This window comes from Hylaeus volcanicus, chromosome 2 (genome assembly GCF_026283585.1).
Source record: "Hylaeus volcanicus isolate JK05 chromosome 2, UHH_iyHylVolc1.0_haploid, whole genome shotgun sequence".
Classification (NCBI taxonomy): Eukaryota; Metazoa; Arthropoda; class Insecta; order Hymenoptera; family Colletidae; genus Hylaeus; species Hylaeus volcanicus.
In genome coordinates this window covers 23695116-23711619 of record NC_071977.1, presented here as the reverse complement: position 1 = coordinate 23711619, position 16504 = coordinate 23695116, and the positions used below count along the sequence as shown (strand labels likewise).

At 43.7% G+C, this 16504-nt stretch overlaps 1 protein-coding gene across 1 annotated transcript in view; it reads left to right on the top strand.

Annotated features, from left to right (window-relative positions):
• Positions 1-16504, top strand: part of LOC128872918 (discoidin domain-containing receptor 2-like) — a 173268-nt gene that overhangs the window by 103170 nt on the left and 53594 nt on the right. The window contains exons 6-7 of the mRNA XM_054116104.1: positions 14521-14668; positions 15791-16098. Coding sequence (XP_053972079.1) covers positions 14521-14668; positions 15791-16098 — 456 coding nt within the window. The remainder of the gene's footprint in view (positions 1-14520; positions 14669-15790; positions 16099-16504) is intronic.

Here is a 16504-nt window from a genome sequence, read left to right as displayed (position 1 = left end):
TGTAGATCAAGTTAATGCAAAGTTGATCGTATTTATACATATAACTGCAGACGGTTAACGTGATATCTCATCCCAACTTGGAAAAAATAAAATACCCCTCGACCAAGCACCGTGAGTTCCGAGATCGTCTATTTCTCGTTTCACCCTCTCGACTCGCCCCTCCGTAAATTATTGACCACATAAATAGAGATCGACTCCTTCCTATAAATAGCCCCACTTATCCCCGAGCAAGTCTCGAAATAAATTAGTCGTCCAATTAGCTGGCTTATCAAAGTATTGAAAGCGCCTCGACGAAGGAAATCGAACGTTAGATACCAATGCTGTTGTAACAAGTGCCCGTCGAAAGTAGAATCGATACATGGCTCGTACTCGGTGCTCGCTAAGAGACTCGTAAGAAGCTAGCCAAGAGCGACACGGCACGTTTTTGCTCAAGTTATCGTCCTTTACGTCGGACAGTGTTTATGGACTTCGTCGGCGTTGCTATTACGACACTTTAAGCCTCAGCCAGCCTTGGTGCCCTCGGGGGCGATTCAACGGTGACGTGACGGTCATTAATGCGCAAACGATTCTGGCTTTACGATCCTACCAGCAGACGATACGTCTCGAAAAGCGTAGCGAAAAAAACTTCGCTAACCATCAGGCAAATTGGCCACCCGATATCTGCGTCTCTGCCGCGCGGTTAGGGTCTTATTAATATTGATAGACCAAGTGCGCCAGGATTAACGTGTGCCAAGGGAATGTAACGTCCCACGCGGCCCCATCGTCGACAGTGTCGCGTGTTCCACTCGGTGATTTCGCGTGTAGCCTAATTTCGGCGCTGATACCATCGCTGTCTACACGACCCGAATCACGATCTGCGTGATCCACTGGTAATCGACCACAATGTGATATTTCAGCGATCTAGCGGGACAAACGATCATTTTCGAAATGTTCTAAATGTGTTTATGGATATTATAAATCGATAATAGAATATCCTTTTCACCGGAAAACGTAAATATTATTCCAAAAAGTAAGGTATAATTAATTGTTAGTAGAGAAGGGGAAGGGCGAACGACAACCGGGTGAAAATAATTCGTGAAACATTATCATCACAGCAAAATCATATTCCCCATCATTGTTTAAATAATAAGTATTGTTAATAATTAATTTAACTACGACAACGGTAGATGCTGTTTGTAAAAATGTTCAAAATCATTACTAACCAATAAGTACCTAGTTTGTGATTTCAGTCACCAACCAATTACATTTCTTCTGAATAGCTTCGTCTGCGGACGGCCTAATAGTTTCCGAGATATTGGACCTCATGAGTTTTGTCCCGCTAGATCGCTGATATATTACTCTGTGCGACGTTTGGGAGGTATAGGTGGCACGGTTTGAACGTGATCTTTGATTCTGTTTTATTTTCAAGTTTTGTTCCATAGTAAAAGACAGTAAAGGGGAATTTTTCGTGGAGGGCGAGCAATTTACAACCGAAGTCATATAATAAACGTCAATTTAATCGAATTTAATATATTATACATATATTAGCATTGAAAAGTCTAAACGACTCCTGCTTTCCAAGAACCCTCATCCTTTAATCCCCGATAACGAGAGTGACTTCCAGAGTAGTTAAAATCCTCCCGATCCTCCACTTCTCGAGTCGCGTAGTAATAAAATGCAACAAAGTGCGAAGATAGAGGCGATAGCGTGGAACGAGTATTTCAACAATTTTGTAGAGCATTTTTCCTCGAATCACGCGTCAGCAGATATCATCGGTAAATGCAAATCCCTTGGGCTATCGGAGACGACCATCGGTTCCGTCAAACTTTTACGTTCGCGAAAAGATCTGGTTCGGTAACTCGCCGTGCAAAAATAAAATGCCACGTCCTCCCCCGTCGAGGGCGGTGGCAGCTTTCTTTTTTAACAAATGGGTTATCGGATCGGGCGTCTCTATACATCCGCTGTCCAGTTACTGCCTTATTAATATTGATGGACCACTCGCGCCGGCGCTAATGCACCGGGGGACTGTACAACTTCGTGGTTTCTCGAGACGACGATGATGTCTTCGTCATGCGTTCAACCTTATGATTTCATGCAAAGACCAACCACTCGCCTCATGAATATTCACTAATTCGCGATCAACCTGACCCAATTATTGACCTTCACCAGTCATCTTCATCATCTTCTTCGACTCGTTAGTGGACGCTCGTCCTGCTTGTAAATTGAAAAATTACAACGAACGTGAAAGTCGATGAGTGCCAAGTCTCGGCTTGGAGACGCGTAGCGAGGTCTACAAACGATGGCACTTTTTTTAGAACATCACTGGTAGATTCTATAACCCTCCAAAAGTTGTTTCTATCGAGTTCTTCGTTGGATATACCACGCGATAGAGGGTTGAGGACTTAGGTCAGTTTAAAATACACGAGTCAAATTCTTCTGAAAAGAAATTCAGTCTGTAGCTGCCAATAGTAACGCAAACGTTCGCGCAGCTGGGAAAGGACAGCTATAGTATATGGGTAAATTCCTTCGAGACAAGAGATTCCTGAGCAATCCCTTACAGAGATTGCATATAAAGTGAAACAATCGAGACGAGAATCGTTCTAAATTGCGATCGAGTCTTCTTCTACCACCACTGACTCCTTCCGCCGAAAAAGACTTAGAGGAAAAATTAAAATCGTTGAATGTTACACCGATAAGAACTACCATCTTTTCCAACCAGACTTCTGCAAACAAAATGCATGGATTTTAATCTCGTGGGCCTTTCGCGGAGCATCCTTCCTGCGAAAGCTGGCGAAAAGATTTCTTAATTACGTGATCCCTCCACGGTCCGGTTCCGTCGGCGGAAGCCGAATTTCTTCTTTTTCGGCGAACTTCCCTGGAAAGCTCCGTGCACGCGGTCTCCCGTTCCGCCTGGCAGAAATTTCTCGGACCTTTTTCTCCCCTGAAATTCTCCAAAGAAAAGAGGAACGAACGCTCTCGAATACGGTGCGTCCCACAGCCGGAAGCCTTAAGTTCTCAGAACACGCGAGTGCCATCCGCGTTTCGGCGCACGCGCGAGCTAGAGATGAAGATAAAGCTTTCGCGTGTGCTGTTTGGAAGGCTGAATCGATCCGTGAGATTTAGGAGTTGCATGGAAGACCCTTTAAAAATTAATTTAAGGCTAGTTTTATTCATTCGAATCGGAGCAAGCACGAAACTGTGGGAACTCCTAATAGAGTAGCTAGAACTTTGTAGTATACGATAGAATTCACTTCTTTATGGTTTAGTGTTGGCACAGTCTGGAGAGACAAGTTTCTCTAGGATGGAGCATCTAGAGATCCTGACTAGACAGACTTGCTCTTAGGAGTATTTTGAAAATGATGTTCTTACATTAACATTGTTGACCGGCAATTTCACACTGAATGTGAAATTAAAATAATCTAAATAAACTTCAATAATTTTTATTTATCTTTTACCAACATAATGAATTGAAATGAAATATTTTACATATCTGTCTCTTACATAACTATAACATTTTTATATATCGTCCTAGGTTTCATAAATTGAAGCAGATAATGCAAGTGCAAATACGAGTTGACTCGTGACCGGTCAACAATATGCTAATGGAACAGATTATCTATCGATATTCCTGTCACTTTACGATCTCTTCTCGCAGCTACTTCTTACGAGCTACCATACAAGCAGCATGTAACTTTATCCTACTTGATCTCTGTTCCTCGCTCTGAACCCCAAGATTACCACACTCGATTCATCCAACAGAGTGACGAGAAAACAATCTCTACAGTAACTCAACAATCCAACCAAGTTCCAATTGTTCTCAGCCTCGCAAAGCTACGACTCCAGCTCGCAAAGCTTGAGCTCCTCCTGCAACTTTATTTTCCCTCACTGCACCTGTAGCCCAGGGGGTCCGGAAAATGTCGCCCTGTCGTTGGCTGCGCACCACGGGGACCTCCTGTGCGCGTACAAGCGAGTTGCACGAGTCTTGCACCGCGTAATAATAATTGTCACGAGACCAAAGACGGCGGGTAGCGCGGCTTCAAAAGAGACCACCAGAGGTAATTAAGGCTCGAGGCGGCAACAAGCTTCTCCTTCCTCCCCAACAAATCCAAGCTCGCGTGCGTCGAGCGGCGCTCGAGCGCAAGAAGGAGGCTCCTTTTTCGTCGAAGCTCGAGTTTAATAACGAACAGTCGCAATTAACCGCGGTCTCTCGAATGATTTCTGCCGAGGCTGGATTCTATCGACGACGCAGCACCGAATTAAACGAGATTTTCCGGCCAACGGTCCGCGATGTAAGTTCGCGAAAACACCCGTGCAATTTGCGGACCGCAGTCTGCAGGAAATGGTTTCGCTCGTTGCTGCATGGTTAGCCCGAAGTTGAAGACGCGCCACGCTGTTTTACTGCCGGATTCGCTCGCTGGTTGCTCGCTCGAAAAAGATTTCGCTCGGACGCTGCGAGCGGGGAATTGACGATTCCGTGGGCGGAAAATGGAATTGCTCTTTTCTTTCCTTTCGCGAGGCGAGCCTTGTTATTTCATGAGCTAAACTGGTCCTTGCAATCCGCGAACTGTAGTTGCAATTGTAAAGAGATTTCGTTTGTTTGGTCGACTGCTAGACACTTAACAGTGAATTGGATAGGGTTTCGTCTGCTGGAGGACTCGATAGAGTTTTTTAAGTAAGGTTATTCGGGTCTTGCCTTGTTAGTCTACCCTAGTCGATCTATACATTATTTTTGCTGTGGCTTTCTTACTGGAAAACGAATGTTGGTAAAATTCTTGAGTAAGTCTTTGGTATGATAAATTTTGCCAAATATTATGATCCTTTCTTATCTGCACCAGTCTTAGACTTGTAGGAAATGATTTGTACGATCCCAGTCTTGTGGGACATGGTTACCTACTAGTTTCAGAGCTTCGTTGTCTGTGAGTGCTAGTGTGGTCCTGGGAATCTCGAGGAATTCGAGGAGTCCAGAGATTCTCAGCAGTCCTGAGACAGTCGGGAGGAGTTCGTGTGATTCTAGAGATCCTGGGTGTCCAGTGAGTTCCAGCGGTCGGGAATGCTGCTGGGGGTCCCAGGCAAACCGAAAGATTCTTGGGAAATGGAGGTCTCTGAGAGTCTAGGGTCCTCGAGAGACTCCCTCGGACCTCCTTGAAACTCCTGGAAGCTCACAAACTCTCAAACGCAACTAGAACACCCTGGACTTTCCAGACTGGGTGGAACCTCTGGGGCGGTATCGTATCCCACTAGTTATCTATACTAGATACCGTAAGTTCAGGTTTTCAGCTTTAGGTTTCACAAATTCTCTGTCGTATCCGATAATCGATTGGCGTGAAAGTTCAGCTTAACTACCTCATCATAGATTATGAATGATAGTGTCATATAACTAATGAATATTATTATAACGATACCGCCTTAGTCCGCCACTGTGCAATAAGGAAAGACAGAAGTGAAATAGAAATTAAGTAGTATTAAGCAATACTGGTCAGACGTCCCGGTGTCGTTACTCTACTTGTAATCGATCTATAATCTACCTTATTTTTATCTTCCTATATCCTTCTCTATCTTGATATTTATACACAAAAATAAATTGTGAATACGTGACGTCTATTATTTTGAGTATTTTCTATCAAGAATTGATCTTAAACTCCACGTGCATTACAATGTACAGCAGGCCTAAGGAGGTTAAGTGCTTCGAGTGTGTTACGCGCTAGTCGTTGCAGTAGATTCGACGCCAATAGCGCAAAGTGGTTGCGGCAACGAGTTCGATTCTCGGGAGCTCGGCTTCGAGAAACCCTAAGAAATTATTCTCGCGAAAAACAAGTTGTCGATGGATCATATTTTCGTATAACTCACTGGCTCGTTCTAAGTATGGTGCGACGGTTGTCCGTTTACATCGCGTCTTATTTTTCTCGTCTTTTTTTTTGGAGGAAAATGTACGGAAAAATAGAGGTACGAACGATGCCAAACGGGAAGCCCCGAAATCGTTCTACTTTTTACTTTTCCTCCATCGCGGTAGTTTTTAATGAGCACTGACGTACTTCCCGTTCCATTTCCCGTCTTCCCTCTTTTTTTTCTACCTGGCCTTTTGACTCGTTATTTTATTTAGCGCAACCTAAGCCGTTAAAATGAGATTGCACCTTTTAATAACGGATCCTCCCTTCCGACGGGCAAAAAAATTCCACGCCGGCGTGGATACGCAACGAAACGGTACGAAAAACGTGCGACACAACTATTTCTGGATATTTTACCAGCTCCTGAACGGATTATCTAGCACGCGTCACTTATATACGTCACCTGTGCAGTTCGCTTTGGCGCTTATGGGAACAGTAATGATGTCACTGCGTCGCAATGTGACCTGGCGAATAGTTATTTTACTCTTACCAACCTTTTTTTTCAGCTTAAATTCAGATGTACGTTGATGTTACTTTTACATTTACGCAAACAAACTTCTGTGATTAACATGTTTTTATTCCTTTGGCGGAGACGAAAGAGGAAGTTCGTGTACTGTAATAAAAAAACGGAACTTCTAAAAGCTTGTACACGATAAATTATTCAATGCATCACTCGTTTTGTAAACTAGCGATACAATCAATAGTTTAACTCTGTTAATAGTTAAACGCTGCGCAATTTGTCTCTCGGCTTCACTCTATCAAATTATAATCACTCTCATTGAAAATTATTCAAGGCACCTAATGGTCCCCAAATTGTTCCCAAAAAGGATCCAACGAGAGGATCGAAATCGTTCAACGTTTATTAAATTTAAACCCTCGCATGTAACGCTAATTGTTTAACAACATTTACTTTACCACACGTCTTTTTCTCACTTTGCACTCGTACCCTCGCATTACGTGTTTTTTTCACCCAAGCGTTCCACCATTAATAATCATTTCCGTTATCGCCGTCGCTGCGGGACGGTATCACTTTGTAATCATTGTCCCGACGAAAACCATAGCGGCATTAATTACCCGTATTTCAATGGAACGAGAGCAGAGGACGGATCTCCTCCTCGGAAGGACGGTTTCCCGCAAAAAAGTTCAATTAATCAGTGTGACCCGGTTTCCTACTCAAAGGAGGCACCTCGTGTCCGTGTACAGCAGCAATTTTAAAACGGCTCTTAATCATGTTTCTCTCTGCCCCATACCTGTTCCGTCCAGAAGCGTTTTTTTCACCCAGCGATTTCAGCGTGACAAACTCCGCGCGCTGAATCTCGAAAACGTCGGTTAATCACGGAACTCCCTGGCAACGACAAAACGCGTGCGCTGGAGGAAAAGCTATACCGCCTGCGCGACCATTCGTCTTCCCTTGACAATTTATACCGGTGGATTGTCAACAATACCGTTGAGGCCAAGCGGGGAGCAAATTAACCGATAGATTCGAAAGGAAATCGCTGTGAGATGGGTCTTCTTGGAAAGTTTTGGATGGGAAACGAAGACGTTGGCTCCGTTTTAATCCAAATATCAAAGAGATCTTAAAATCTCACTACAAAACAGTTAACCAAATCGTACATGACGTAAGACATTCATAGAATTTTTGTGCTTCTTAATTCGTTTTCGATGGATTTATTTGAATACATATGTTTCATGATCTCTTTGCACTGGTATATTTAAATACAATACTTTTGCAGCCCAAGACGACCCAATCTATCCTTTAATCCAATTATGGATATACCTTTTCATGCTCCTACTGTCCCGATACTTGCACCTAAAACATACCTTCCAATAAATTCAGCAATTTTCATCGGAAACGGTTAAATCCTATTCCTATTCCTCTTTCCGGTATCTCTCGAACGCGACCCTCCCCCAAATCGAATTTCAATTCTTTTCAAACACGAGCGTTCTCGATCCCAGCTCGAACGTTGAATTCGTCATTATCGTGTCACGCGAACGACCAGAGCCCCGAACTGTCAGGTTTTCTCCGCGGCATCGACCCTGACACGGGAATTCCGTGTGGAAATCCGATAATTACCGAAGAGGGGGAGAGGAGAGAATAAACGCAGGAGGGATGGTGCGTGAGGAGACGAATGCGTGCTCGAGCGGTCGACACGCGAGCGCGTCGGGTTCCTGGCCGTCGGATCCCTGGTTCCACGTAAATCACGCACCGTAAACACACAGCCGTGCCACGAAGCACCCTTTCAGAGATGGAGGGGGCTGGAAAAAATAAGGGTGGTCGCGCGGCGCGATATTGCAGGCCGTCGTGTAATGTTAGTTATAATGTTGCACGCACAGGAAGCCGGGGGCATTAGCGAAATGTTGTCCAGGCGAGAGATAATACGGCCGCGTCACGAAATACACGACTAGATTGCTTTATCGCGGCCGATTGTTATTCTAACCGCTGCCATAACTGTTTCTAATGGACCAGACGGGGCGGATCGCGCTTCAACGGAAACAAGATCCTATTTCCGCGCGTAGATACACTAGTTCCTCGCTTCAAGTGCTAATTTGTCCCCGGTTACAAGACACGGGGTCCTCCTCTAGAATATTTGTGTATTTGACGATGTGTGCGGATGATTTTTTTTAATGCAGAGAGTTTTAGTCTAATGGCAACAATCATTCTTGCACAATTTAAATAAATTTTAAGGAATATGGCTAATCATGGAATGAATACGGTTTATATTTGCAGAAGCGTTTGAATCGTGCAAGAAATATACTTATCTGTAAAATTTTGTGGATTAAGAAGACATAAATATTGGATTTGAAACTGTGGAGTTGATTGAAAGAGAGTCAAGCAAAAGTAGAAATTGTAGAAATTAAGGAAGTACCTGCAGTCACGTTTTTCCTGGCAAGTTTGAGATTCAGGGATGATCCTTAATTAAATGTTTGTATATCGAAGTCTCTTACACTTTGGAAGAAAGGTTTACCTTTGAGTGGCTTCGATGATTAAACCTTTCTTACAAAGTGTAGGGGCTCGAGAGCCCCAGACTCGATTCGGTATTGCTACAGGCTTGGAAACCCAAGCATTCACATGTAGGAAGAAACTTTTACCCGAATGAAATAAAACTTTCCACGGATTTATTCGTAGCGAATTTATTCCGCGGATGAAAGTACTTTTTTTATTTGAGAAACTTTTCCTCTACACTTTCGAAAAACATTTCCATTCTACACAATTTTACCCTTTATCCTACACAGTCTCTCTCTCTCTCTCTCTCTACTAGTTTTCTATACACAACTAAGCGCAGATTTTAAACACAATTTCCAATTTCATTTAATAAATAATTGTTATATTTCGCTAGACATGTTTAGAAAACAAAAATTCATCACGCACCTTCGCGTATCGACCAAACACTTTTATTCGAATTCTGCAAAACCGAGACTCATATCTGATACCCACATCGGTCCTTGTTATTCCGAAATACTGCATATTTCTGTTCACTTATTTACTCGCGATATCGTCGTCGATTCGCCGCGAACACCGTGTTCGCAACCGAGTAAAATGTAATCAGGTGGATACGCGGATCTGTAGTTCAGCAAATAAGTATAACGTTCTCCGAAATATATCGTCTTATCGAGGACCGAAAATCCAATAACACGGTGGAGGAGTAGTTCACGGAAACGCTCGTCTATGGAGCCACGAACGGCGACGTATACGCCACGATGCAATAATTTTCCTTTATACGCCGCCCCGATAGGTAAAAACGGTCGGGAGCATAAGTTATACCTACTTGAATATCGCGTATCTTAAGTGGAGGACCCCGGAACGCCAAGCTCGCCGAATTTTTCGATGAGCATCCTCCAGGATAACCAATTCCTTTAAACGATTCCAGGGCATTAGTCGTTCACTCGTGAAAATAAAATCGAAATTTCCAATACCCGATCTGCATTAAAGATCGCAAGGGATAGCACAATTTCTTATATGTATATTATTCATCGAATTCGGTTGAAACATTTCCAGTAACAATTTAAAATTCATATTCCAAGTTCTGTGGATGACTCTAAGACAAAGAGTCGAAACGTACAATAAATAGATTGTTCGAGACTGCAGAATTGTCTTCAATTTCTTCGAAAAGTATTTACACGATAACGTGGAAAACGCTAATATCCCATCTACAGCTTACAAGAAGGAAGAACGTTAAATACATCGGTAGAATAGCATCTCGGGCAAATTGCAGTAGAACGAGAACAAAAGATATTCTCAACGATTTTCAGCGAGTCTTCGGGCAATTGAGAAATATTTACATTCAATTTGCCTCGTCCATAAAAATCACAATTCAATGACGATATTATGGCGAACGTACATTTCATCTCCGTACCGCGTAACAAAGTGCTGCGAAGAGATATCGCGATTCCAAGAGAAAATAATAAAGCTCGTTCGAGGCGAAACAATTGGTCCCGAGTTTCTCTCCGCTTAGTTTCTCTATTCAAAAATGAACCGTGCCGTCCTGCCTCGGCAACGAGACCGCAATGTAATTTCGCAGTATTTAAGTGATGAATGAAGCGCACACAGTGTGACGGGGATCTTGGCTCATATTGTCCCGAGTCTACGACCTATTAACGGGATCAGCTTCCTTCTTACACTGTCGCAATTTCTCCAGCTTCCTGTAACGGGTGCTCTTATTTCAAATCGTTTTTAACTCTCGAAGTTATTTTCACTGGGTTACCTTACCAACGAACTAAATTCAGAGAAATTTACGTTATATTTTTAATACGTTAAATATATTACTTAGAAAGTTCAATGTTTCCAGATTATTTATGATAATTGGGGATAATTTATATCGATATGTGCTTCAAGTGTTTAGCTAATAATTCTTTCCCTGACATGTTAAGAAATTCTGATAAAAATCTACCTGATATCTACAAGACTTTGGAACTCCTTGCATAAAGAGTACGAAGGGTAGGTGTCGTATGTTTTCCAAGTCGTGTAAACTGTCGCAGAAGATGGGAACGTCGGATAGTCGGCAGTTTCTAGGGCCGTTCTTCCAGGAAAAAAAGTTATCAGCTCGAAAAGGGGGACGTCGTGTCGCAAACTTACAAATTACATGGGCGGACGGTCCGAGCGTGTACCGAGGAAACCCGGAACAATAACGCAGATCGATATCAGCTATAATTGCTCAGCGCTTAACACTTGACCCCTGTGCGCATGCACTGGCGTGTGCTCACGCACGCATTCGTGCGCCGAAGGGGAAAGTAAAAGTAGCAGGAAATTGCATTAGAAGGGCACGCACAGTCTCGCCGAGTGCTTAAGCGCTAGCAGGTAGAGTTGCAAGGTCGTCTAGCGTTTCGAAGGCCTGGCCGAGGTAATGAAAAGTAACACCTCAGCCCTTTCGGTCATCACCTCGAAGCAGGGATGCGCAACCCTCTTTGCTACCGAACCCCCCAGAAACAAGACAAAATAATACATTTTATAATTATTCGATCTCTTTAAATTGACATCAATTTTTAGGAAAAAAAACGGCAAATGATTGAAAAATAATTGCTCGTTCAAACAGACATTATTATTCAAATAAAGCCTTGCAGTCAAACTAAATTATTAATTTTTTAACGTATCTGAAAATTGGTTTTCAGAAAATGTATATTTATATTTTTGATATTTGCATTCAATTGAAATGGCATATTTTTATACGTTGAATTTACGCAAATGAATATAAAGAACTGTTCGAATATCCGCATGGAATCGTTATTTTCATAAATTCCCCTATCGAAAAATTCGTGTTGAATTGCGTATATCAACTACTCGTAATTAATTATGTTCCAGAGTAATTCCGTTTTAAGGGTTGAGGGAAAATAATGTTGCCGGTGACCCGAAGAGGTCTTCGCGCTCGCGATAGATTTAAGGGACCCATTTGGAGAAATTAAATTCTGTGCGCGCGTTGCAATCTCATTAAATTCCCGGGGAACAAACGCGTGCTTTCTACGCCAGTGCAAAGTGTGGCAGCGTTGATGGCGTAACGTGCTACCGGCACGGGTCCCAGGGTGCCCGAAATGAGAAAGAATCGACCCCAGACGGAGGGGTGGGTTTGCCAGCCAGAATTCGGTAAGGTATACGCCGACCAGGGGGTAAGGGTTCACCTTGGGGAGTGCTTTCCAAGTGGCAGTTTCTCGAAGGAAACGATGACCTGCGAGAGTCGGTAGGACCAGCGAGGCCGGGGAAACCGTAAGGGTTGGCTTCAAACATTGAAAACCTTAATTACATATTTATAGACGAAAAAATCCCCGTACGTGCGCCGGCCACGTCACGTATCTCCTGAATTTTCGGAAAACGTTCACGTCTGTTTCAGAGCGGCGTAAAAGGAGGAAATAAAAACGTATTACCCTTCGTATAGAACCATAACACCTTTTTAACAAGCAATGTTACTTTGAACATTTTGTCGCATCCTTGCATCTTCTTGGTCTTGTCTCATTTTGGAGAATTCCATTGTAACAATTAAAGGTTCGGTGATGTTTGAGTTCCTCAGTCTTCTTCGAAGGGGTTAACACTAGACCTACCGCGACCGGTCAAATTACCGTTTCCAAACTTTTATGGACAGTTTTTATATACAATATATAAATTATATACAATTGTTACATGTATCATTAAATTTTACTAAATTCACGAAATGTTTTTGCATGCAATTGAAAAAGTGTCTTTAAGACCAGTCACTTAATCGATCCAGGTAGAGATAGATACAAATAAATGTCGGTAGCTTTAGTGTTAAAGAATATCATGAAATAGGTCGCGAGAAGGCCCCAGAACGTTTTCCAGCTGTTCGAAGGAGTATTTACCTTGTATACGCCAAGTACACGCAGATTGGGGATTGCTCATAACATAATCAATAATTTGTGGGGAAGATTCCAGGCAGCGAGCACCGAATCGAAAGAAGCAACGATAACAGACGAGCGTGGCGGTGGAAAGGAATGGAAAGGCGCTTTGGGAATAGAGGCGGTAACAGTGGTCGAAGTCGATGCTTAGGCGTACCAAAAAGAGACAGAGGTCGGTCCGATGGTACGGAACGTGGTGTACGTTTGGGGTGCACAGACGTGCGCAGAATGTGTCGTGTCTGCCGCAAAATGCTCCGTCACGCGACTGTGTTGCATGCTGCCGTCGCACACAAGCAAGCCCAGCGCTCGCACATCCCTCCGTAGATTTATCCATGCACGCTCGTACATCCCCACACACGCGAACCACACGAAACACGTACCGTTGCACGTACACTATCCGCCGGTGGCTGGGCTATCTGCTCGTCACGAGCAACGCCGGCTCGCGTGATCTCTCGGGACCCGTGCACCCCTTTTCCACCTTCGGGTTTTCTGCACACAGTCCGACCATCCCCGCGCCAATGTCGGATAAACCGCTTATTTTATTCATAAACCCACAATGTGAAATCAATATTGCATCGCTCTGTGCAGCACGATCGTGGATAGAGAGGCGGCGAAGGTGAACGGGGAGAGAGTTGTCGGCAATATGGTCGTCTCTCTGACGAGGATCAGAGAATGCGGGCGATGGACGTTTAACTCAACCCCATCGCTGGCTCCTCTCGCTCGATCCATCCCTCGTCCCCCTTCCACCGTTCTGTCTCTGTGATCATCTCTCTTCGACTCTCTGTATCCGTCCCGCGTCTTGCTCTCTCGTCATACCTAACGTGGTGGAATGTGGGATGAAATTAGTCCTTACTCCCCCACCCCAGGCCGTCTGATGCGGTGGAACGCGATGTCCGTCCTGTGTCGGGATGTCCAAAGCCAGACGATGGCATTTCAGTATGTGCCGATGTGCAGAAACGCATCTTCCCTGGGCGATATAAATGTCATCGAACGCCGAGGGGATGCTTTGACAGAATACCGCGCCGCCTGTCGGAGGGGCGACCTTGCCGCGTTGACGATTATATACTTTTTCCTGTCGACGACGCCTGTCGTCCGAGGGGTTGAAACGTCGATGGAGTGCGATCGAAACCGAATGTTCCGTTTCTTTCGCGATTGGTTCTGGAACTGAAAGTCAACGGATGTTTAACGGAATGTTTATTTCAGTTATTAACCACTTGGATTACACAATAATATTGATGAGAGATCGTCTCGAACTGTGTCAGACGCTGATCTTAGTGAAACTAGGGAGTCTAAAAGAGTTCTCTGAGATTTGAAATATTTTTAATCACTGTTCACACTTGTAATACTTTTAAAATGTTAGCCATGAAGAGATAAATGGCGACAAGAATATTTTATTGGCACGTATCCATAACCGGTAACTTGCCTTGATATTTAAGTAATCGTATGTTATCATTGTCTCCTGCAGAGAACGTGAAAGTACCATCACCCTGTATTGTTCCTTAATATTCCGTGTTGCTTAGAATAATTAGTTTCCTCTCTCCTTACGGTGCCGTTGGCTTTAGCCAATCGTCCGCTTGATAAACTCTGCGAACAATAGCGCACAGGATCACGAATTAAACCGTAAGGCGAACGGTTGAACAGACCTCGGAATGTCTTACGGCAACGTGCAAACTGGCAACGATCCGAGTTTAACGCTTCTATCGTATCGAGGCGAAAGAAATCCAAGCTCCCTTGAACCCGAAAGGGCAAAACTCAAAGGATAGACCCGAAGACCGTTATTGTCCCGGTCTTTAACCAACGTTTCCACGGGTTCCAGGTAATACAGGGTAACACGAACACGTATTTGGAGTCCAAGCACGAGCTGGAGCCGCCTCTGTGGGCGAGCAAGATCCGTTTTCTGCCCTACAGCCATCACACGCGGACGGTTTGCATGCGGGTCGAGCTCTACGGATGTTACTGGAGCGGTAAGCTGTTTGCACTCTCCAATTTTCAGTACAACTTGCCGCCGCTTAGAATACTCACCGGACTGTCCATTAACCCTTATGCCGTTGCCGCGTGCACAAATTTGCTTTTCGGAATCTTGCTTGCACAATTATCCCTTTCTTCCTTTGACGAGGCAACTTCGAATTAAACGTTTAGCCAAACGGAAAGTTGCGCGCCACGTTCCACGCTTCGGTTGCGTGTTGGCCGCGAAAATGCAATCGAAGCAATCGAATATCCACTCCTCGATCCCTTTGATCTTGACACATTTTTTAACCCTCTGTAGCCACGCGTTATTCTCAAGTCATACAGATATACATTTACAGTCAGTCCCATAAGTATTCGTACCTTCTATGTTTATTGAAGAAATTAAATGATAGATTTGATGTTTCCAAATCAACGTTTCATTATTAATATATACATGTATAAAGTTTATTCATGTACATATACATATGTAATGAAGTATTGATTTAGAAATATCAAACCTATCATCTAATTTAGACAAATTTCTTCAATACACATAGAGGGTACGAATACTTATGGGACTGATTGTATATTCTCAAAATTGGATTTCATCCCTTTTCCATTATGACTAAATGTGACCGCCAACCAGTCTATTCATAACGTACATCAGTATTCAATTTTTACCTTTAAAAGATCTTGAATGAACAAAAATCACGTTTGATACAACGAACTCTGAAAAGTCATGCCATTTACGGTGGTCCACCTACTATCTCACTCCTCCACTTCAATTCCGAAAATAATTAAAGGCTATACGGAGGGTTACGTTATACATTACCAACCGCTTGAATTTCAATTCTTCGATGCAACGTCTCCCAAGAAATCAACCATAATTAGTCGAAGCCCCTCAATTACCGAAGATATCAATGAACAATCGTCGAAGTTCATTGCGTCCCCTAAAGTAGACGCTTCCGTTAATTAAATACCACTTTAAGGCGATTCGCTCGTTCCCCGACGGCCACGAATCCTACCCACCTCTTCCTGTAATTATAATAATGTTCGCTGACAAAGCTGAGGCTTTTACGCGACTCGTTAAGAAGCGAACCATCTAGCGTCGACTTTACACCTTGACCTTTTTGCCGCAGATGGCGTGGTATCCTACTCGATGCCCCAGGGTGATAAAAGGGGTAATGGATGGGAATTCTTCGACGCCACCTACGACGGACACTGGGACGGGGAGCTACGCCGAGGCCTGGGTCAGCTGACAGACGGCAGGACGGGTCCTGATAACTTCAAAATGGGATATTACGATAACGATCGCACGCCTGGATGGGTCGGCTGGCGGAACGATACTCGTGGACAGCCGGTCGAGATCAAGTTCGAGTTCGACAAGGTCAGGGAATTCTCGGCCATTCATATCTACTGCAACAACCAGTTCACCAAGGATGTCCAGGTAAGCGATTGGTCGTTGATTTAATCTTCAACTGTCCCGAAATGATACTCTAGGTTTTTCCTATCGACGATTCGGGAACGATCGAGTATTCTAGGCCTCGATCTATGTATAACCCCTCGACACGAAACGGATGGTTGATAAAATTCCCAACCGCCCACTCACACCGAAACGGTCAAAAATATTATCCACCTGGGAAGTTAAATTTCGAACCGACCCGAATAAAGTATTGAATTCCTTTTAGGTCCCCTTCGACCTACGAATCGCAGGAATTTTGAAACATAGACATTTTTATCGTGCGTGACAGTAACTTCTAGCGTAAAAGTATAATTTTCGTAGCATTTTAATAGTGAAAAAAAGTAAGGAGTGGAATAGTAAAAGTTCCAGTCGAGAAAAGAAATATAGCGCC